Raw genomic sequence first — 23,240 nt, 5'->3', positions numbered from 1 at the left:
GAAACATAAGAGAACTTGCAGCAGGGCCGGAGAGAGGAATGTGTGCCTGCACAGAAGACACTCGATGAACAACCATTACAGGTAAGCGCAGCCCTGTTTTCACCTTTGGTCTTCTGTGATGTCCCACACTGGGAGATTAACAAGCTGCTCACCAGTGGTGGTGGGAGCAAGCCCCTCAGTCAAAGAGAGAGTGCGGTACAGCCTTCCCAGCTGCTGACTTTCCCCTGGAATTTGTGTCCACAGCTTAGGGACCGATGAAGGTGTCAGAGGAGGACCATGCAGCAGCCCTGCACATGTCCTCCAGAGGAATGCCACATATAAAAGCAGCTGAAGAAGTCTCAGCTCTGGTTGAATGTGCTTGAATGGACAATGGACAAGAGACTTCTGCTTGCAATTAACAAAGTTTAATTGTCGTGACAATTCATCAAGACAAAGTCTGACAGGAGGCTGTGCGCCCTTTGCGGGGACCACAATGGCAAATCAGGAGACCCAAGTTCTTGCGAAAACATGGCCTTTGTAAATAGAACAATAAAGCTCTCCTAATGTCTAAACCATGTAGACTGCATTCTGCTTGCGAGGAAGGGTTCCAAGAAAAAAAACTGTCAAAAAAAACTGTATAAAAGGAGGGTCTGTCCATCAGGTGGCAAGTTCACTGACTCTTCTAGTCAAGAGAAAGCAAACCTTTAATGACAGTAAGGAAAGGGAGCGTGTGGCCAGAGTTGGAAAGGGGCAAGCATTAGCTGAACCAGAACTAATGGTAGACTCCATTGGGGAACGATAGGGTACCTAGCGGGAAATAACTTGAATAAACCTTTAATTGCTTTGAAATGTGATGGGGAAAAGAAGTGCAGCCATCCACAGAGTCGTAATGTGTTAAGATGGCCACCATATGTACTTTTAACAAGGATGGTGCTTAACCTGATTTACTCAGAGAAAGGAGGTAATCAGAAATTAGAGGCAAAGGGCAGGTTAAACGAGAATTACCCTTTGCCAGTTCCCAGAAGGCAAAATCTTTCCAACTTGTGACAGCAGGATTTATGAGTGGACTGCTTACATGCATTCAGTGGCACCATTAGGGTATCATCAGAAAAAATCTGTTGGGCTGGATCCAGTCGCCAAGCTGTTAACTTGGGTCTGGGAATATCATGATGCAGAACAGGCCCCCTGTGAAGTGAATCGCTGGCCAAGGGGAGATAGAGGCACTGCCCCTCGCCAAATTTGCTAAGGCCAAAAAGGTGCAACTAGTATGCAGTGTGACCCCTGAGAGCTAATCTTGCACAAAATCCTGCTTATAAGTGGTGTGGGGGGAAGGCATAAAACAAGCCCTGTTTCCAGGGAATTTGGAAGGCGTCACCAACGGAATTCCAGTTACTCCCAGACCTGGAGCAAAAAGTCCTGGCCTTGGCATTCTTGCTCATGGCAAATAAGTCCACCTGTGGGAAACCCCACTGATGGGAAATCAGATGGATATACTTGTTCATCAGCCACCATTCATGATGCAACAGACCCAATCTGCTGAGGACATGTGCCTCTGAGCTGTTTGAACCAGCTATGCATATGGCTTTAAGTGTAACGTTGTGACGTGCTGCCCAATTCCAAATTACAGTGATACGGTCCTCCTTTTTTGTTGAGGTAGAACATGGCAGTGGTATTGTCTGAACTTGAATTGTCTGAACTTGGGCACCACAATTTAAAAAAGATGTAGACAAGCTGGAACGTGTCCAGAGGAGGGCAACAAAGATGGTGAGGGGTCTGGAGACCAAGTCCTATGAGGAAAGGTTGAAAGAGCTGGGTATGTTTAGCCTGAAGAGGAGAAGACTGAGAGGGGATATGATAACCATGTTCAAGTACTTGAGGGGCTGTCATATTGAGGATGGTGCCGAGTTGTTTTCTGTTGCCCAGGAAGGTCGGACCAGAACCAACGGGTTGAAATTAAATCAAAAGAGTTTCTGTCTAGACATTAGAATTTTCTAACAGTTAGAGCGGTTCCTCAGTGGAACAGGCTTCCTCGGGAGGTGGTAAGCTCTCCTTCCCTGGAGGTTTTTAAGAAGAGGTTAGATGGCCATCTGTCAGCAATGCTGATTCTGTGACCTTAGGCAGATGATGAGAGGGAGGGCATCTTGGGCATCTTCTGGTCACTAGGTGTGGGGGGGAGGCAGTTGTGAATTTCCTGCATTGTGCAGGGGGTTGGACTTGATGACCCTGGTGGTCCCTTCCAACTCTATGATGCTATGATTCTATGAATGATTCTGTTGCATACTAGATCTGCAAAAGAAGCAACTCAAGATCTTGTTTTTAGGTTTCGGGTTGGAGGATATAACATCCACTTCCAATGACTCGGCCATGTGAAGCATCTGCTCCAAGTAAAGCTATAGGTCTTCACTGGGAGATACCACAGTGGAATCTCCCACTGAGATGGGTCTGAAGGGAATGCGGAACCCAGATCCGAGTGTGAGACCATCTCATACCCTTCAGAATCAGAAGTCAGATGACTTGGAGATTTCTGAGAGGTGGGTTGGAGCTGAAGGTGGATGCAGCTGGAACAGAACCGAAGCGGCTGGTGGAACTGATTACTGGTGAGAGTGGAAGTCTCCCCTTCTGCAACAGTAGGCTAGTGAAGGCAGTTATGGGTATGGTGGCCATGGAAATGAAAGAAAAGGAGTTGGCCACAGCATAACATAAGGAACTGACTGTGGTGGAACCAAACGTGACTTCTTTGGTGTGGGAAGCAAAGGAAATTTCTCCTGTAGGATCTCACCCTCCAATAAAGAATTATTAATCTTAAAGGTGAGGAGATGGAGCACATGCAGGAGCCTGTATTGAATCCTCTTCTAGAATCATTGGTTCCTGGAGAGTAGCTTGAGGAAATGGTGGTTTCAGCAGGAAAATGTCTGACTGCTTGGGTTGAGGCTGAACCTTTTCCAGGTGCTTTGCCTTGAAACTGACTTTTTCCAGAGGTGGTTCCGACTCACGCTGGTGAAAATTCTAAGGACTCAGGAACCTGGATCGAAACTTGAGTGGATCTGAAGCTGGATCCAAGTGGTTTTTCCAATTCTAGTAAAGAAGGAAGCTCCCACGCAGCAGATGGTTTGGTTGCCAGGTTGCCAGGAGGCCCTGTCTTCAGGCCTCAGAGTGAACCGTTGACAGTGGAGCAAGCCTGTGCACCTCACCGAGGCAGAGAAGTCACGACATGTGTTCACTGGTCTGTGTCCTCTTAGTGCCACACTGAGCATATTTTCTGAACAGGGATTTCTGAGCCATCCAAGGAATGACAGACAAAATTAAGAGAACACTAGAAGAGGATCTCTTTGACAGCAAAAAACAACCGAGGGAAAATGGTGCTCCCACTTCACAGCACATGATGGCCTTGGCAGGAAAATGTCACCTCGCATGGCGGTGGGTGGGGGTGAGCCTTTTCCATCCCTAGAAGCTAGAAAGTCCTTCTTCATGGCAGGCGTGCCCAGTCCCAGTGTGGGACTGCACAGCTGACCGGATATGAACATTTCCTCTCCTGCCCTTAACTTTAAAAAGCAAACAAAGATATTTCTGTTTCAGGAGGTTTTAAAAGTTACACCATGATAAGCAATGTGTACCATTTATGTAACTAAACATGTAAAAAATGTACCGAAAAATGTCCAAAAGGACAAAAAGGGACTCAGGGGTGATTTCAAGGAGGGCAACCAGGCAACAGTTAAAGCTATGATCATGTGGGAAAGGGAAAGTGACTGGGGACTGCAGGAGGGAGAAACGACAAAGATCCACTTTCTGAGCCTTACTGAGATGCTGCCTGTAAGTTTCAAATGCACATCTATAAATAGGAGTGCAATCCTATGCACATTTTCCTGGAAGTCCCACTGATTACAGTTGTGCTTGCGTCTGAGTAAACATACACAAGATTCCACTGTAGGGATGCTAGAAACGCGTGTGCAAGTTCCTTTAAGGAAAGCTTTTCAGAATTTTAACCTAATTAGAGGTACCAAATTCCACCCAAGCTGCACGCCTCCATCCCAGTTTGAACGTGACCCTGCCTGGCTTTCAGTTATTGTGCCTCTGGCAACAAGGAGATGAATCAGGCCCATGGTTCTGAGCCTTTAATCCACTCCTGCCTACTCAATGTGCAGCAATATCAAATGTCCCCCGAGCCACAAGGATGAACCAGCAACGAACACGGCAGACTTTATTGACACTGGTATATTTATGGATTGAGAATGGCTTTTTTTTTGTAGTTGTTTTGCAACTACATATACATATCCAAACAGGGAGGGGACATTCCAGTTTGATTCCTATTTAACGTGTGCTACTATTTTTAAAGAGGGGGGAGGGATCAGGGATTTACAATACTCAGGGCAAGGTTAGCAGTATAAACGGCTCTCCTTGCTGGCTGTCAGAAGCCACTGCAAGTGGGAGAAGGGACTGTCTAAAATTCAGAATGCCCTTCTATGTTCTAAACGCCCTCCATGATTTGCAGATTGCCTCTATTGACAAGGACTTAGTTAGGCTCACTAAACTGTTAGAAGTGACATAATTTCAGCAATGCTTACCTTTCCCCTTTTCTGGCAACTTCTCATCAAGAATAACCCGCTGTCCGTCTAGATTAGAGATGGGAACACCAAGGTCTAACAGCTCCTGCTCACCATTCTGTGGTCAAAACACAATTTTGTTTCAACATTTTCCAGTGCAACTTGATCTACAGCCTAGCATTAAAAATTCACTGTGTCACAAACTCTTACTGTACTATGAATCAATTCACAGTGGAAGAAGAGGAATAAATACTTATTTTGAAAGCTTATAGAAGAAATTTAAAGAATGATATAATGTCAAATTTGCAAGAATTACGAATTCCTCATCTGAGGAAACCGTCAGCTATCCTTTTAATATTAAACTGGACATGGATAATCTCAACTCTAGTTCCAATGCTACTATCATTTTTACTAGGGGACATATCTAGATTAACAAAAAAGAGATCCCATGGGATGATTGGAACATGATTCCATCTAGTTGCAGTGAATGGTCTTTGGGTAAGTCAGGATGCCAAAGGGACCAGCCATGATTATTAAGCAGATCTGAATGTTACACGTGTGATGGCTGACATTCAGTTAGCTTGAAGGCTGCTGTGAACCACGACCAACAGTGAACTATATAGATACTACAGACTGTTTGGGATTCTATTGAGATCCATCCTTTTCGACTTCTTCTGAATGTGTATATGAGGCTGCTGGGTGAAACAACTTGGTGATGCCAGCACAATGCAGACTGCTGGTTTTGACTTACAGAGACCACGTCCTCAGCTGGACCTCAGAGACCATGCCCTCTCCTATACCCCACTGGCAGCCTCTTAACAAAGCCATATTCAGATGGTAAAGGCAAGAAGAAAGACATTCTCAGCAACTGCCCAATACTATGGAACTCTCGTCCTTAGGAGACTTACCAAAATGTGAAGCTTGAGCATTGTTTAAAAGCACCGTAAGCCTTTTTAATTTGCTCTGGCTTTAGGCAGTCATGGCCAGGCTGGCTGGCTGGCGTGGGTTCTGCATTTGCGGGTGTGTACATATGAACAAATATGTCTACATGGATGCAAATGTACACACACACGTTTCTGAACTACATTTCCCCCACACCTTACCACAGTTCAATACAAATGTGTATGTACAGCCTTGAAAGAAAGATCAGTAACAGAAAGAGAATAAAGGAGCTTAAAACAAATAGATTAGAATTCTTGTATGTTAATCGGGGCCAAATATCTAAAAAAAATAAAGAACAAACAGGTATATATAGGACTACTAATTAATTGTACCTCAATCACATGGTGATTTTTGCACAAAGATAGTACAAATATCTGAAAATTCTTCTGCAGATAAACAAAACTAAAAATGTTAACTTACTTTAACAAGTTACTTACTAGCCTTGCCACAAGATGATTAAGATTTAAACCATATTTTGCAACTACTGGCCGGAGGACTTCTGTTACCGGTTTGGTGGGTTTAGCCTTTAAGCCAACGGATCTATTGATAGGAACAAGATCCAACCTAGAATTTGTAAAACAAAAAACTGTGGTAAGTGTTTGTTATTAAAACAATTCATAATGTGCTACAATCCCCTTTGAGAATCAAATGAACAAGAAGTTGTGATAGCTGGACTTTTACTCTTTGCATCATTAGTAAATAAACACAAAAACCTCTCAGATCTACTGTACCTTACACATTTTGGAGGAACTACAGCAATTATTGTCTTCTGATCCTATGAAACAGGAGTGAATACTCACCTGAGCTAGCTGGGTTCAGAGTCGTTTCTGTGGAAGGAGAGGAAAGCCAAAATGCCCTAGAACAGGGGTCCCCACCTTTTCTGAATTTGCAGGCACCTTTGGAATTTCGAGAGGGGGTAGTAAGCGCCACCCCACAGTGGCTGCTGCAGAAGATGGAGGCAAACTCCAAACAGCTGCTGCAGAAGAAGGCAGAGGCAAATGCAGTGCCACCCTCCTCACTTCACACCAGCATCACAGCATGGTTGTAAAAAGGAATGAAGGAGAAGTGAGGGAGGGGAAACAAAAAGGAGGAATAAAAAGAAAGAAAGCACAAATACTGGAATACCTTGGTCCACGTAAACATTCACCATCTGCACACTGGTTATATTATGCACCGTGACCTGGATGGGCCCATCTAGCCCAATCTTGTCAGGTCTTGGAAGCTAAGCTAAGCCCTGGTTAGTACTTGGATGGCGGATCACCAAGGAAGTTCAGGGTTGCTACACCAAGGCAGGCAATGATAAACCACATCTGTTCATCTTTTGCCTCAAGAACCCTACAGGGTAGCCATAAGTTGGCTGTAACTTGACAGCACCCCCACCCACCAAGTGTCTCCCAGACTTGGGAAGAGGTTGCTTGTACATAAATGAACGGAGGAGGAAAAAAGACACTTCTGTACAAATATCCAGGGGATAAGAAAATCAGTACAGGAGCGAATATTGTTAGAAATCAACAAATTCTTATTGTGACTACACACATATATATTACAAAAATAGTCACGCTGACCATCAACATACAAAACGCAACATGCATCAGACACAAAAGGTGGGTAATAAATAGGGTGAGTACACTTCAGTCAATAATCTTTCTATGTTTCTTTTTCCACAGGAGCAGGTTTGTATGGACGAAAGGATGTCAATGGACATCAAGAGGATACGATCGTTTCGAAGTCTCAAAATTCAAATCTTCATCAGTCCTTCCTGCATATCACAACAAATACATCCAACAATTGCTATTTTCCTGCAGCACCACTAAAAATCAATCAATAAATATACAACAATTTTTTACTTACATAACAGAAGTCTCATAAATTCCTATGTTATCATCCATGTTGCACAATCCCCTTAGGGTAAGGTTGCCAAAGTATTGCAGTATCAAAATATCCCAAGCAGGGTAAAATTCAAAGTTCCTTCCTCTAAGGGTAAGGTCAGAAAAAGGCTTCATTTCTATTGCAAAGCACATAAGTTAAATACCTAGCAGGTGTGTGTGAAATGCAGAGCTCAGCTGATGCATCTGTGCCACAGAGCCGGCACCCTGGAAGCCTTAAAGAAATATCACACTTATTACAAAAAACATGACAAATCATTTTCTAAATTCAACCCATGAGGAGTAATGGTGTTCAATGTGTGTATGAAGTATGATTCTTTACACCTTAACAGCTTTTCATTGTCATTTCTATTGAATTTCTTGGGATTTAGCTTCCAAATTATAAAGAATCTCAAGTCATTCTAACTATGTTTAAAGCGAGGGAAGTGTTCTATGACTGGCGCAGAAGTTATGCCCGCCCTGATGCGGGACCTATGTTCTAATATCCGTGTTTTAATAGGTCTAATGCTAGAGCCCACATAAATTAATTGGCAGGGGCATAAGAGACAATAAATGCAATATTTAGTGTTATAGTTGGAGAAGGAACGAATTTGGAAAGAAAAATTTGAATCCCTCCTTTTAAATTCCTTTACTTCCTTTTTCTGACCTTACCCTTAGAGGAAGGAACTTTGAATTTTACCCTGCTTGGGATATTTTGATATTTCAATACTTTGGCAACCTTACCCTAAGGGGATTGTGCAACATGGATGATAACATAGGAATTTATGAGACTTCTGTTATGTAAGTAAAAAAATTGTTATATATTTACTGATTGATTTTTAGTGGTGCTGCAGAAACATAGCAATTGTTGGATGTATTTGTTGTGATATGCAGGAAGGACTGATGAAGATTTGAATTTTGAGACTTCGAAACGATCGTATCCTCTTGATGAACTTGTGTCCATTGACATCCTTTCGTCCATACAAACCTGCTCCTGTGGAAAAAGAAACAGAAAGATTATTGACTGAAGTATACTCACCCTATTTATTACCCACCTTTTGTGTCTGATGCATGTTGCGTTTTGTATGTTGATAGTCAACGTGACTATTTTTGTAATATATATGTGTGTAGTCACAATAAGAATTTGTTGATTTCTAATAATATTCGATCCTGTACTGATTTTCTTATCCCCTGTACATAAATGAACAGCAGAGGGGGCAAAATCCAATCATGAAAACCCCTAAAAAAAGCTACTGGGGGAAAACGGGCAGCTGTTCATCCATTCTGGCCTTCCCATATACCTGCCAGGTCTCGCAATCATTAGCAAATCACAGTCATTGTGAATCAAGACAGAAGAGAGTTCTCCACTGGCCAAAATGAAATGCTCAAAGCAGCACAAAAAGTGATAATCAGGAGGAACTATGAAGCTCAGAACTAAAACTCAGAGAAGATACAGAAAGACCACACTGTTTAGAAATGCAGAAAGACAGGGATAGAGCTGTATTACAAGGGGGTATTTTTCACGGAGATTTGCTGCTGTTTCGACGCTGATTTGTCGGAGTCAAATTTTGGTTATTCACTGCAGATCCGTGTTTTCCCCCACTGAGCAAAATAAGCCGCGTTAAAAGAGGCAATCCAAACCACTTTTGAGACGATCTTTGCTGTGGACTCGTGTTTTGTTGCTCGGGTGCCCATGAAAAAATGTTTGCTTCGCTCCCCGGGACGTCTCCTTTCTCCTCCCCCAAGAACGGTGATTGGCTGGGGGAGTTTCGCGCTCGGACAAGAATACCGCCCCTTTTGCTGCCTGCCTGCCTGCCTAGAATCCTGGCACTTCTCTCCCTCCATCCCCGCACACCTTCCCCACCCCTTGCCCGGGATGGGCCTTGGAGCTGGGCCCACACCTCCAAGCCCAGGGGGACGTCGGACGGACGGCTCCAGGGGGAGACCGGCGGGCCCACGCCATGTGCTCCTCGTGCGCTGGGGGTGGTGGTGGTGGCAGCTCAGTCTAGGGCAGCTGGACCCGTGGGGGGGATGTTCAAGGGAAGGGGCTGTTGGCCCCTCTGCCCCAGAGGGGAGGGGGATTTTTGAGAAATCAGATGGGAAAAATGTGCATCCTGAGAGCGGAAAACCCAAGGCGAAACTCCCTCCCATCACTCTTCTGAAGAGGGGCGGCCAGCCTGCTCTTATCTCCCTCCTCTCTCTCGATGCACTGTGGCCGGATCATGGCCGGCGCGTGATCCAGGGGCCTTCTTTCCTCTCCCCCCCCCGCCATGCACACTGGCTGGATCGGGGCTGGCGCGCAAGCTAGGAGCCCTCCTGTCTCTCACGATGCAATGTGGCCGGATCATGGCCGGCGTGCAATCCAGGGGCCTTCTTTCCTCTCCCCCCCGCCATGCCCCTCTACCCCAGCGGGGAGGGGGGATTTTTGAGAATTCAGATGGGGAAAATGTGCATCCTGAGAGCGGAAAACCCAAGGCGAAACTCCCTCCCATCACTCTTCTGAAGAGGGGTGGCCAGCCTGCTCTTATCTCCCTCCTCTCTCTCGATGCACTGTGGCCGGATCATGGCCGGCGAGCAATCCAGGGGCCTTCTTTCCTCTCCCCCCCCCCCCCCCGCCATGCACACTGGCTGGATCGGGGCTGGCACGCAAGCTAGGAGCCCTCCTGTCTCTCACGATGCAATGTGGCCGGATCATGGCCGGCGCGCAATCCAGGGGCCTTCTTTCCTCTCCCCCACCACTGCCATGCACACTGGCTGGATCGAGGCTGGTGCGCAAACTAGGAGCCCTCCTGTCTCTCACGATGCAATGTGGCCGGATCATGGCCGGCGCGCAAGCCAGGGGCCTTCTTTCCTCTCCCCCCCCCCTCGCCATTCCCACTTTCAGCTAAACACTTCTCTGGGCACATTGATTCCCTGCCCCCCCGATCCTGTCTATCATTAAAGGGCAATGGGTTCCACACCTATAGAAAATAGAGGGAAGCTTTGAGGAAAGCGCTGCCTTGCCCCCCACACCCAATTTGGAATCTGACTGTTCCAAAAGCAGAACAGAGCGAGGGTGGAAGAAAAATGGAGGAGACCAGAGGGACTGGTGCTTGTTTTTTGAGCTGGGGCTGGTGAACCGCATGAGGTAATCTGCTGGGCGGAGTTGGGGCGGAGCTGGGGGCAGGCATAAACAATGAGCCTGTTGGAAGGGGAGGCCTCCTGCAAAAGGGACAGACCAAACCGTTGTCAAATACAGCGTGCTTTGTTCCCATGAAAAACCAAAACTACATCAAGATTGACAGGGATAAATCGCGGCCATGAAAAAAACATTTAAATCGTGGGTTTTTTTAGTCCGTGGCAAAACAGAAGCAAAATCTACCGTGAAAAATGCCCCAAGGAGAGCCACAGAATAAGAACAGATTGATGGGAATCTCCCAGGAGGATGAGAAGAACAAAACAAACTGAAGTGACAAACAAGGCAGCGGAAACAGATGAAGTAATGCAAGAACTCGCCTGGTGCTGATGGAGGAGCGCCTGATGTTCTTACAACCAAAGTGAATGGAGACCTCTTTGCGGCACTGCATCAGAACTCTCACATTCTCAAGGAATGCCTTTTGCCAGGGGGGAGCTGCCTCTTGCCTGATTCCAGTCCAGATTCTAACCTCACAATGAACTGACGTAGCTTTGAAAAACCACCAGATATTGACGGGGAGTGGGGGAGTCTTACCGAAACAAAGTACGCTTTTCTAAACGAAGAACTCGAGAATCTAAAATGCTGCTGTCCTGATTCAACACGAGAGGCTACAACACAGAAGGAGCAAAAGAACATGTTAATGTGGAACTGCAGTTAATAATATATCCACATAAAAGCACTGCTGTGCAGAATTAATGAAGAGCTTTAAATAAAGCAAGAACAGACTGTTTGTACATATTAATATATATTCAGTAATATGATTTGTTGCTATTTTGGAAGGACCCAATAGGGCCCCATTGGATGAGATGCTGAGCTATTCTGTCTCAGCTGAAGGATTTAGGGTCATTTAAGTCCAGTTCTATAAAATGAGGAGTGATACAAGCAGATTCAAAACAAAAGAAATAACAACCATTGCAGTGAAGAATGTGAAAAAGGCATACTTTTAAGATTACTTGCTCCTCTTGTGGGAATACATTTTAATCATTTTTATTTGTAGCTAAATTACGGTTGCAGGAATGGGAAAACCACTAAGGAAATAATAAGGTGATTTGGCACATAATAATGGCAACAGAAGGACCAGTACCTTATCTCCACCAATTAAGAACAGATCTACTCCCGCTATGTTAATGCCTTGTTTCTCACAGAACCCCGATAACATCTCTTTGATTGAGAACCCAGCTTTAACTGGCATTGTATAAGAGGAGCCATCTGGAAGATTGATATGGCAACATTTGGAAGACTTCTCTTTCTCGGCTGTTGGTACCGATGCCCTGCAGGAGTCAATCTTTCAAGAGAGAAGATTAATATTTATGTAGATATGAACAGCATCAAAAAAGGAACTCAGAAAAGCAGACACACATCAATACAAGGTGTTGTTGTTATTATTTTCTATAAGGAAATAATGCTGCATTTTCCTTAAAGAGTTTGTTAAGAATGTGGAAGCAGATTAAATATGACAACTCTACAGTAAGTATCCAAAGAAGGATTAGTGTATAGTGTATTGCAACTTAGTATTATAGTGTACCTTCATCTTCCTGTTAAAAATCAGATCTCTCAGGATATAGAAAAAAAGAGATCTAAGGTTCCTTGACTATGCTGGGAATTTAATCACAGAAAATGAAAAAGGAGTAAGAGGAGAAGATTGAGGTAAAGTTGTGTTGTGTTAGTTTCCAGAGCTTTCCAGAGGGGAAGGAGGGAAGAGTTTCCTGCAGAGATAAAGAGATCCAGCCAGTCATGTTAACTGCCAGGCTGGGAGACCAGAAAAGACCAGTCAGTATTTGCTTTGTTTGGTAGTTACAGTCAAGGACATCTGTCATGCTAGCGAGGCCTGCCCCGGGACCCCTAGCTGACCACTCTAATAACAAAATCTATAATTTAAGACAAGAGTCAGCAGTGCCAACGTAAGCAGCATTACGCCAAGGCGACACAAACTTCTGCACCATGTGAAGAATGTATAGACATTGTACAATTGGACATTTTATGCTCAGTTATAACCAGGCCCCATTTTGCTACACTTTCCCTTGCTTGTTCAGATTTCTTTCTAAATTGGTATTATTGTTACAATCATTTCTTCAAATGTGCGTTCACTGTTCTTATTAAACTTTTCTGTATTTAGGCGGCACCCCTCCACTGCAGAGGAGGAGCAGCAGGGCTGGAAGAGCAAAGGAAAGAGGAGCTCCAAGGAGAGCACATTGTAACTCGGCAAGAAGTATCAGACCACAAAATATAAGATGTGGGAAGTGCAACCCTGAGCGGGGGTGGGGGAGGCCTGATATCTGGAGTAACTCTGCAGAGGACTGCAGATTTAACCTTTTCCACCTTTTCTGGAACTTGACTTTACTTCAATTGATAATTTAACTGGGAATTCCAAAATCTCATTACAACAGACTTTCACCAAACCATTGAGAGCAAGACACTGTCAATCTTTCACAAAAACCAGCAAAAGGAAAAATTACACAAATGCCTTCGAGTGTCCAAAAATCAGCTGAAAACTTTCAGCACTTTCATCTAAGCAAATTAAAAAATATATCTATAAGAAAGTCATTTTGAATGGGATTTTCTGATGATTTGGCTGTATCACAACCATCTCCACGTAAACTGCTGCACCAGGTTTCAGGCTAATGGGACAAAATTGCCTTGATTTCATAACAAACAGAATTTTCAGCAATGACATAAATGCTGTAAAACAATGTCCCTGACCTACACAGCCCCTTTTGTGGCTGCATCATTTGGACTGTAGCCCAGCGGCACCAAAAAGGTTCCTTAAAACAGAAAAGCGCAAGAAGTGCAAAGTTTCAGTACAAGTGGCTGTACTGGCAGCTATAAAAAGTGTCTTACTGCTGAGATGACTGAAAAACAAGATTTTCACCACAGCACCACTTCATATTTTCTCCATGCTTCAGTTTCTCAAGGTATTAAAACTCTTTTTACAGATGGCCTTTTTTACTTTGAGTAATACTCAACAGCTAATAAGTGCGTCTTGCATTCTCCTTTGCAACTGCGGACTGTGTCTACCAAACTGTATTTTTAATTGGTCGTTGGGGCTATAGGGCCAAAGTACACATTACGTAGGACATCTGTGAATGGATCTCTCAAAGGCTACTTTCAGATTAAAAAGCAAATCTGTTAGTGACCATGGTGTTGGGGGGGGGGGCTGGCATTGTTGGGTGGGGGGACACTAATCCACCACATCATGAACCAAACAAAACTGTTCCCCCATCCCCCCCCCCAAAGCCCTGCTATTATCTGCATCAGAAAAACACAGGTATACCACAAACTTGTCTTTCAGGGGTGGGGAATGAAGCAATTTTTAACTGGGAAACAGTGTAGGGGCAAGGATTAAATCTCCTCATAGGCAATGGCCCTCATTCACGCCTTGACTGGGCAGCTTTTGCATTTGGAAACACACATACACAATACTTAATTTGGCCTTGAGACTTAAGTATAGAGAGTATATCTTATGTTACTCAAGGACAGACTCACCAATTCTTATAATATTTTTGATTTAAAAATCCAGGGCCTTACCAATTCAAGACTTGCAGCTGATGATAATGAGTCTTGAGATTCATGTCTATAGGACAACCCGTTGGCATGTACAGAATCTGTGGGAAAATCATGCCATGAAGAGTGGCAATTAGCTTAATACCATAGTAACATAACAACAGTTTTGGGCACCGCAATTTAAGAAAGATGTAGACAAGCTGGAACATGTCCAGAGGAGGCAACGAGGATAGTGAGGGGTCTGGAAATCAAGTCCTATGGGGAAAGGTTGCTCAGTATATTTAGCCTGGAGAGGAGGCGATTGAGAGGTGATATGATACCCATCTTTAAGTATCTGAAGGGCTGTCATATAGAGGATGGTGCCGAGTTGTTTCCTGTTGCCCCAGAAGGTCAGGCTAGAACCAACGGGCTGAAATTAAATCAAAAGAGTTCCTGGCTAAACATCAGGAAAAACTTTCTGACAGTGACAGCCCATTCCTGAGAACTGCAATTTAGAAAAGCAGGGGGGGGGGGAAGCCCCACTGAAAACAGCGATGCTGTGCCAACAAAAAGCTGCCACAGCACCACTGCTTTTTAATGGGGCGTTCCCGGGTTGAAAGGGGTTAGGAAGCTGCCCCCAGAATGCCCCAGGAAGCCCTCCTGGGATGCTGCCACAGCCATCCAGGGGGGCCAACTCAACTGGCATCTGTGCCAGTTTGCATGGCACAAGTTGGTACGGACACTGGCGTAGGGGTCACATTGCCTCCTAATGCGATTCAGCCCCCAGCCTCAGGAATGCACTGTTAAGAGTGGTTCCTCAGTGGAAGAGGCTTCCTCAGGAGGTGGTGGGTCTCTTTCTTTGGAGTTTTTTAAGCAGAGGCTAGATGGCCCTATGTCAGCAATGCTGATTCTATGAACTTAGTCAGATCATGAGAGGGAGGGCACGAAGGGTGATGTCAGTGTTTGGCTCTTGTGGCCCTTTTTTATATGCCCAGGGTAATGCTGATCACCACTTTGGGATCAGGAAGCAATTTTCCTCCAGCCCAGATTGGCCAGGGTTTTTCCCCCATCTTCTGGGCATGGAGTAGGGGGTCATTGGGGGATGTTGGGGGAGGAGGTAGTTGTGAATTTCCTGCATTGTGCAGGGGGTTGGACGAGATGTCCCTGGTGGTCCCTTCCAACTCTATGATTCTACAATTCTATAACAGAAAGAATCTTGTTAAGACATTCTAACTCAAGCGAAATGCACACGGTTCTCTCTAAAAGGTGCTCATGTGCTTTAAGACCTGAGATATACAGTCTCTGTCCACTGCAGCCAAGTAAATGCACTTCAAATAGTAAAAAGCATCCAGAACTGTGAATCTAATTCTGAACCTGCCTACATGGTTGATCAAAAACATTCTCACAATATTGCCAGGTCCAGGAAGGGAGATAGAAAACATCCCCAGCATTGGCGGTGGGGTGGGGGGAGAATGTTAAAACCCTCCAAAAATAGATAAGTGATGCCTGTGCAGACTAAAAAATGCTGACCAAGGTCTCACAAGATCACAGTAGGCCTTATAGGGTTGCCTAGCAACTTCAACACAATGGCACATTTCTCTAAAAATGGAAGGCGCAGCTGAGGGGAGGGGGGCAAACCGTCCACTCGAGGGTTGGAGAGGGAACAAGAGAGTGGTGATGGGGGGACTGGGAAGTGAATGAGATGGGAGCGATGGGAGGTTGGCGATGGAAGGTTGGGGGGGGGGCAGAATCCCCACTGCTCCGTGAATTCCCATGGATTCCTCTGTGGTTTTACTTGAAATAGATTCTCCCTGACCTCTCAAAGCAGAGGTACAAGAAGCACCTGTAAGAATCTTCTTATACGAATCTGAATGATGTTTTAAAGGGTTGTAAACCCCCTCTTACTTAGATCACTGAAACATAGATGTTAAACTGCTTGGGTTTTACAACTAACCATTTGGATAATCACCATTCTCCTTTTTCTTCTGTGATCGTCCCATACTCTTGCTTCTAGACCACGAGAAAAAGGTCCCTTTTCTCTTTCGCTCAGAGTCTTCCTCTCCAGATTCTTCATTTAAGGATCGCCCCGACTTTGATTTTCCACTTAACTACCATCAAAATATAATTTAAAAAGAAAAGAAAAACTGGATGGAAACCTCATGCTCATTTTCCCAGAACTGCAGCTCCTAAACTTTCTGGTCCTGCCAACCAGTCCTGCTAATTAACCTGCATTTCCATCAGTCACTCCAGTGATATCTGTTTTTAAGAAAAGTAACGAAAAATGAGAAACAGCACAGATAAAGTCAGTAACATCTCCACAGCCCAGTAGGGACGACTGACTGCCAATGCAAGGCAACAACTTCAGTGATTCCCCGCCCACCCCCCCATGGTTCATCATTTTATAATTTCACCATTGTGTAACTAAATCTTTGAAATTAAATGTTATGTCAGCTTCAGACAATATAAACAAATCACACACACACACATATTCAGGCAATCAATTAACAGAAATATGTCCCATTTTATCTACACAGGTTGTAAATGGTGAGAAACCTTTTTGGGTGTTGAAATACTGGACCGCTCAGAACCAAAACTGTGCTTAGAAGTAGGACTGCTGGGAACATGCTGTGGATCAGGGAGAGGGCGGCCTTCCACTTCCGCCAGAATACATTCCTGGTAAAGCGGAGACTTCAGAAAACGTGTGTAGCTATCAAACTTCATCAAGTTGAAAATCTGAGAAGCAAACAAAAGTTTTAAAGCATCAGTTTCCAATCCCCCCGAGGTTCAGCATTAAGGCAGTCGTTTGCTTTAAAAGAAGGGGGAGTTATGTAAAATACTGCAAAATAGTGTTGAGTAACTGGAAACAAAATTGTAGTATGATCAGAATAGATTTATCTGGGAGGCTGAAATTACAAGGACACATCAGGCTGTGATGATCTGTGACCCATCTGTGCAACAACTGTAGATCTTTCCTGCATCCCCCCCAACCACCAGCAGACTCATCTGACTCTCAGAAAGTTGACTCATGGGTTCACAGGACCGACATATTTTTGGATATCCTAACTGCTACAGAAATAATATTTCAAAAATTACCTGAAGCTGTTGATCCTTGAACATATCAGGGTGTGGAGCATTGAGTACATCATCGGCCAGCTGGGCCTGGCTATCAATATTCACTGGGGTTGTAGCTTTGCTACATAAAAATTTATTAAAGATCTCCCGAGCTCTGAAAGAAAGCTACAAATTAAGCATAGGGTGTTAGCAGCATTACACCCTTGGAAACAAGCAAACACTGCAGTATTGTAGAGGATTCGGTGCCTGGCTAATAGGGAACTGACTTGTCCAAAGCTGACAGCAATCCTGCAAGCCACAGTGCAACCCCTGAAACACACAAGAGAAATTTCCACACTATGGAACACCTAACCTTTGGAGATTCCAGTTCCTGGAACTTGGGGGTCTCTCCTGAAACTCTATATGCACCACGGGAATAATTCTTAGGGTGATGAAAATAGAAAGTGGGCATCCCCAAATGCAAGCTGACAATAAGCCCCAGCCAAGGTGAAGCAGCATGACTTCTGCAAAGAGAATGTCTGCCTCACCTAACCTTCTGGAGTTCTTTGAGAGTGTTAACAAGCATGTGGGTAAAAGTGACCCTGTGAGCACTCGCTGGTGTTTCATCCTAAACGGAAGAGAACCATCTCATAGATGTTCTCACACTTTTATAGGGTCAGTCTCAGGACAGAAACCCTGGGCTGAGAAGGCCCTGAGCCTGGCTCAAGCAAGACAGAATCCTGAGGCCCCCCAAAAAACAAAGACATAAAACTGCAGGAACATTTTTCGACAGAAATTTTTATGGCTTTAAAGAAACTGTCATCAGGATGCAAGGACGGGGGCATACCTCCTTTTTGTCGTGAGAGGGTACGTGGTTAAAGTATTCACAGGCCTGCCAAAATAAAATATTTTCTTCACTGAATTCCTTGCGCAAAAATTCCTAGACAGAATAAGAAAATAAACATTACATAAAGACAAGCTGTCAGCTGTCATCCCAGAATGACCAAAAAGCAATTAAAAAGTAATCATAATGCTCCAGAGAGTCCTGCTTTCTCAGGGAGTCTTTCATAGTTTGAACTCACAAACCACATAACCCCCAGTAACAGGCCATTTATGTACCACTGAAATGTCAAAAAACAAGAAATTCCAACGTAACCCCCCAACTAATTTCTCTGCTACTTTTAAAAACAGGGCTCACTGCACCTCCCTGCCACACAGGACTCCCTCTTCCACGGTCCTTTGTTTTCTCTTCTCGTGTCAACGAGCAGGTCTTCCTTTCCATATCAGAAACCATGAGCTTTGCCCAAAGCTTATTCTTCCACTATTAGCTGGAAATAATATTAGAATGTCACCTGACATAGTGTCATACTCCCCACTACTTGCACAATGGGTATTTCCATGGGCATGATCCCAAGTACTTACTTGGGAGTAAATGCTGTTTGATTCAACGGATGTCCTCCTAAAAAAGCATGTTTAAGAGTAAAGCATAGCATCCTTTAACCAGTCTTTCTGCTCTCAGTCTGACCACTGGCATGGTGGTGCTCCTGCCTGCCCCATCCACAACTGACTGCCTCTCCCTCTCCTGCCTCCCTCCCCACAGCCCTGGATTAGTTTTGGAAAGGGAAAGATTCAAATGTGGGGTGCAGACTGGCTGAAAAAAGAGAGGCAGATCAGAGGGCATCTTCCTTCTTAGCCTCCACCTTCTCCTCCCCACCCAACCCTTTCCCCCTACGTTCTTCACCATTATTACTGTGAAGGAGGGGGAAGAACAACTGGATTTAATTAATTACTGTTCACTCACAGCACCATTCCTGAATGGATCCTTAATCAGCTGAGGGGGGGGGGAAACTTTAATGACTACTTTTGCTTTTGCAGCCAAAACTCAGTAATTCTTTCTTTCTTTCTTTCTTTCTTTCTTTCTTTCTTTCTTTCTTTCTTTCTTTCTTTCTTTCTTTCTTTCTTTCTTTCTTTCTTTCTTTCTTTCTTTCTTTCTTTCTTTCCAGGATGAAAATTGTGCACTTATTAAATTAGAATTACAAAAAAAGCAGAAGAAAAATTAATGAGCAACCCCTTTGGCTGTGGGTGAGCAGGAAGTAATTAATTAGGACATGAAAAAGAAGCTGATTAAAACAGCAATGAGATGTAAAGAGACAGTAGCCCCTGGAAGCTCACTGTCACTCATGGGCAGCTAGCACTCCAGCTGCATTTTAAATTTTAAAAATCACCTTAAATTATGGTGGGGAAAATGGATCGATAACAGCCCTGCCAGGCTTCTATGGAAGAACTGAGTGGACCAATTATGTTTATTCCAGACTAAACAGCTAGCATGGAAACAACCATAGACTCTCAGCTCCTTGAGCCAGGGACCTACCCTTTGACTTACATCGCTCCCTTTTTGTTTTGTTTTTAAAGAAAGCCAGTGTGGTGTAGTGGTTAAAGTGTTGGGGCTAGCATCTGGGAGATCCAAGTTGAAATCCCCACTGTGCCATGGAAACTCATTGGGTGACCTGGGGCCAGTCACATACTCTCAGCCTAACCTACCTCACAGGGTTATCCAGAGGGTAAAATGGAGGGGATGATGTAAGCTGGCTTTGGGTTCTCCTTGGGGAGGAACACAGAGTATAAATCAAGTAAATAAATAATTCACTTTTTCATGCAAATGGAACGGCTCCCTCTTTCAATAACCCAAGGCCTACACTCTAGTACTGAAATACAGACTAAGGGCTCCGTCCCACAATTGCCCAGCAACTAGATAACCTTTCTCTTCTAACTGGTTAAAATGCAAATCCATCTTTTAAAAATTAAATTAATAACCCTGATAACACTGATGATAAACCATACTGGTTTATTAAATTAGGGAGATTTAAGAACATGACTTTGTTGGTGTTCAATCACTCTAGCATGTTTTCCATTACTTACAGAGAAATACCTGACACCAACTGGATCCTGAAGAAGCCGTTCAAATGAAACTGCCCAACTTGCCACTCTCCTCTCACGAAGCCTTCGGCAGCTCTGGACACTTGGGAGGCTGGCATTGCTGCTGAGGCTATTGTCACTGACACAGTCTTTCAGATCTGTGCTATTTAGCTCTAGTGAGGAGGAGAAGAAAGGATAAATTATCAACATGATGTGGCATTCCTTTACGTAAATATTTTGACTGTGCTTTATTTCTGTGATTTAATGTGGAGTTTTACGTTTTTGCCCTGACCTGGATGGCCCAGGCTAGCCCGACCTCATCAGATCTCATAAGCTAAGCAGGGTCAAGGAAGTCCAGGGTTGCTACGCAGAGACAGGCAATGGCCCAGCCACCTCTGAACCTCTCTTGCCTTGAAACTCCTACAGAGTTACCATAAGTCAGCTGTGACTTGACAGCGCTTACCACCACATGCATTTTGCTGTGGTTTAAAATGCAGACTTCTACAGTAAGAAAGAGGGGGGCTTAGATGGGTGATTGAAATCTGTTATGGTTGGATCACAGCTGTACCCGAGGTGGCGGAGTTGACTGGGTTTGTTGAGGAAGAAGGACGATGTGAGAGAAGGAGAGAGTCAAGAAGGTGAAGTGTAAGGTCTGAGCTCACCTGTCGAATCCCAATCACCAGACGTACAGACAGGGTAGTCTAAGAAGCAGGTTTATTCAGGAAGCATAAGGTGTATAGCAGAAACTTACAGGGAAAGGTACAAGGACTCTAATGGAGGGGAAATGGGCAGGTTGGAACATATACATCACAAAGGCACAGTTGGATACCAGGCCGAGCCTGGTTCCCATGATAGATTACAGTTATCACGCAAACGGAGAACAAGCAGTCGTAACAAACTTCTGAGCAACGCAACCTTGGAGGCCAGCTGTACTCCCAAGCCTGGAGCTCACATAAAGACTGAGACTGAGTGAGGTGCTGGGAGAGAAATCTGTGTTCTTTGGGACAGTTATTCGCCTAAGTGGCAAGTGAGGACAAGAAGCCTTTGTGACTAAGGAACTTTAGAGAAAGGAGAACTGTATCTTTGGTTCTTATAGGTTATCCGGGCTGTGTGACCGTTGTCTTGCTATTTTCTTTCCTGACGTTTCGCCAGCAGCTGTGGTAGGCATCTTCAGAGGAGTAACACTGAAGGACAGTGTCTCTCAGTGTCAAGTGTGTAGGAAGAGTAATATATAGTCAGAAAGAGGTTGGGTTTGAGCTCAATCATTGTGCTGCAAAAAGTATCAAAGGTAATGTGCTAATCATTGTCCTGTAAGTATCAAGAAATGTGCTAATGAGGGTGTGGTATGTTAATATGGAACCATTGTATCCTGAAGTGATCTGTTGATGTGTGAAATCCAAAGATAATCCGCATGGCTATTGTGAACTGTAGTCTTTGTTAGTCTGGAGGTTTTCAGGACAGGAAGCCAAGCCTTATTCATTCTTAAATTCTCTTCTTTTCTGTTAAAGTTGTGCTGATGTTTATGAATTTCAATGGCTTCTTTGTGCAATCTGACAAAATAGTTGGTAGAATTGTCCAGTCTTTCAGTGTCTTGGAATAAGACCCTGTGTCCTGTTTGTGTCAGTCCATGTTCATCCACTGCTGATTTCTCAGGTTGGCCAAGTCTGCAGTATCTTTCATGTTCTTTTATCCTTGTTTGTATGCTGCGTTTTGTGGTCCCGATGTAAACTTGTCCACAACTGCAAGGTATACGATAAACTCCTGCAGAAGTGAACTGTATCTATCTGAAGCTATTACACTTATGAACTATACTGAAACTGTTACTATGTTATACTTCTAAATAAACTCTATAAGTGAAAACCACTGTTTTATTTAGTGTAAAGGATCCCCTTTTGCCCTGACCTAGATGGCCCAGGCTAGCCTGATTTCGTGAGATCTTGGCTGCTAAGCAGAGTCAGCCCTTGGTAGTACTTGGATGGGAGACCACCATGGTCTTTTTAACTAAAGATTGGACAGAGGAAGCTTGCAAAATTAAAACTAGCACCTCAGAAAGTCTTGTCTTAATGGATGCTTGTCCAAAACACAACATTATCCATTGAGACACAGTCCATTTTCTCCATCTCTCCTTCTGTGCAAGGAAGAGATTAATTGTTGGGATTCCTCAGATGCTTACTGAAAAGCCAGGCTTCTAGGCAGTAATAGGACATCTCACTTTAACTGCTCATACTGGTCCTATGACATGACTTTCTACTGGATGCAAAGGCATGCCATAAGATTAAAAACATTCAGAGTCTCATCCATGCTAAAAACTGCATCCACCACCACTCCCAACAGCTCGACATGACACATAATTACACAATTCACCATGAATTCAACACTTAAAATATGCAGCCTTTAGAGTATGACATTTAATATGTATTATTATCCACAAATGAATGTTTACCCTGGGTGGGGCAGACCAGGAAAAGAGTGGTGGTTACATAGGAGTCTCTCCCTGCCACCCTCACTGCCAAGCAAACCAAATTGATTTCAGAGATGGTTTGATTAAAGATACTCTTGGTCAGCTTCACTAGACACGGGAAGGTGACTGGAGGTTCGTCTTCTAAGTTCCTGCCCCCTAAGACGTCTATTTCCAAACAACAGGTGTTGCAACACGAGGCAGACCAGAAGGGGACATGTTGGGTTGGGTCTCTCTGACTGGACTACAAACAGGCAATTATCATTAGGGACTTCAAGGAAACAAAGCTGTCATGGACAAGTAGCTATTTTCCTCCCTGCCTTTCCATGTTGCCGTCAGGGTGATAGGACAGACAGAGCCACCCCCACAGACCAATGGAACAACATGATTTTCAGAACTCTTGGGTGCTGTGGATATGTCACCATTTGTATTTAACTGTTTCCCAAAGCCACTGGAATAGCAGACTTCTCTTATCTCTGCAACACCAAGGAACCCAATCACGCCAGGCAAACTGGAGTTCCAGTAACGGGAGTAAGGCTTCCTGAAGGCCTGCAGAACCATCTGTACCAGGGATCCCAAAAAGGTGACACTTCTATGCCAGCAGACGATAGCAAGGGGGTCTTCCACTGCTGCAAAGCTACTCACAGGGCAATGGGGGGGGGGAATGCTCAGGGAGGTGACTAGCCATGGCAGCGGCATATCCAGGACTTACACCAGTATGTACTCCAGAACGACGCTGCAGCAACCGACTGCCAAGTCAGCCCCTGCTGCAGCCAATCACTAGAGATACACCGATGCACTCGCTCATGGGCAAGGCAGGAGTTAGTTGGCTC

The 23,240-nt window shown here is 44.4% G+C and overlaps 1 protein-coding gene across 1 annotated transcript in view; it reads right to left on the bottom strand.

Annotated features, from left to right (window-relative positions):
• LOC130482418 (regulator of G-protein signaling 12-like) overlaps nucleotides 1-22,968 on the bottom strand; it is a 37,711-nt gene extending 14,743 nt beyond the window's left edge. Inside the window, exons 1-11 of the mRNA XM_056855124.1 lie at nucleotides 22,830-22,968; nucleotides 19,953-20,122; nucleotides 17,881-17,973; nucleotides 17,076-17,219; nucleotides 16,536-16,715; nucleotides 15,937-16,090; nucleotides 14,028-14,104; nucleotides 11,587-11,787; nucleotides 11,037-11,110; nucleotides 5,900-6,026; nucleotides 4,542-4,638 (exon numbers count right to left, since the gene is read on the bottom strand). Of these exons, the coding sequence (XP_056711102.1) occupies nucleotides 4,542-4,638; nucleotides 5,900-6,026; nucleotides 11,037-11,110; nucleotides 11,587-11,787; nucleotides 14,028-14,104; nucleotides 15,937-16,090; nucleotides 16,536-16,715; nucleotides 17,076-17,219; nucleotides 17,881-17,973; nucleotides 19,953-20,122; nucleotides 22,830-22,968 (1,456 nt within the window). The remainder of the gene's footprint in view (nucleotides 1-4,541; nucleotides 4,639-5,899; nucleotides 6,027-11,036; nucleotides 11,111-11,586; nucleotides 11,788-14,027; nucleotides 14,105-15,936; nucleotides 16,091-16,535; nucleotides 16,716-17,075; nucleotides 17,220-17,880; nucleotides 17,974-19,952; nucleotides 20,123-22,829) is intronic.
• Between the last annotated feature and the right edge of the window lie 272 nt (nucleotides 22,969-23,240).

Source organism: Euleptes europaea, chromosome 9, assembly GCF_029931775.1.
Source record: "Euleptes europaea isolate rEulEur1 chromosome 9, rEulEur1.hap1, whole genome shotgun sequence".
NCBI lineage: Eukaryota > Metazoa > Chordata > Lepidosauria > Squamata > Sphaerodactylidae > Euleptes > Euleptes europaea.
The sequence above is the reverse complement of the archived record's forward strand: the minus strand, read 5'-3'. Positions and strand labels throughout refer to the sequence as shown.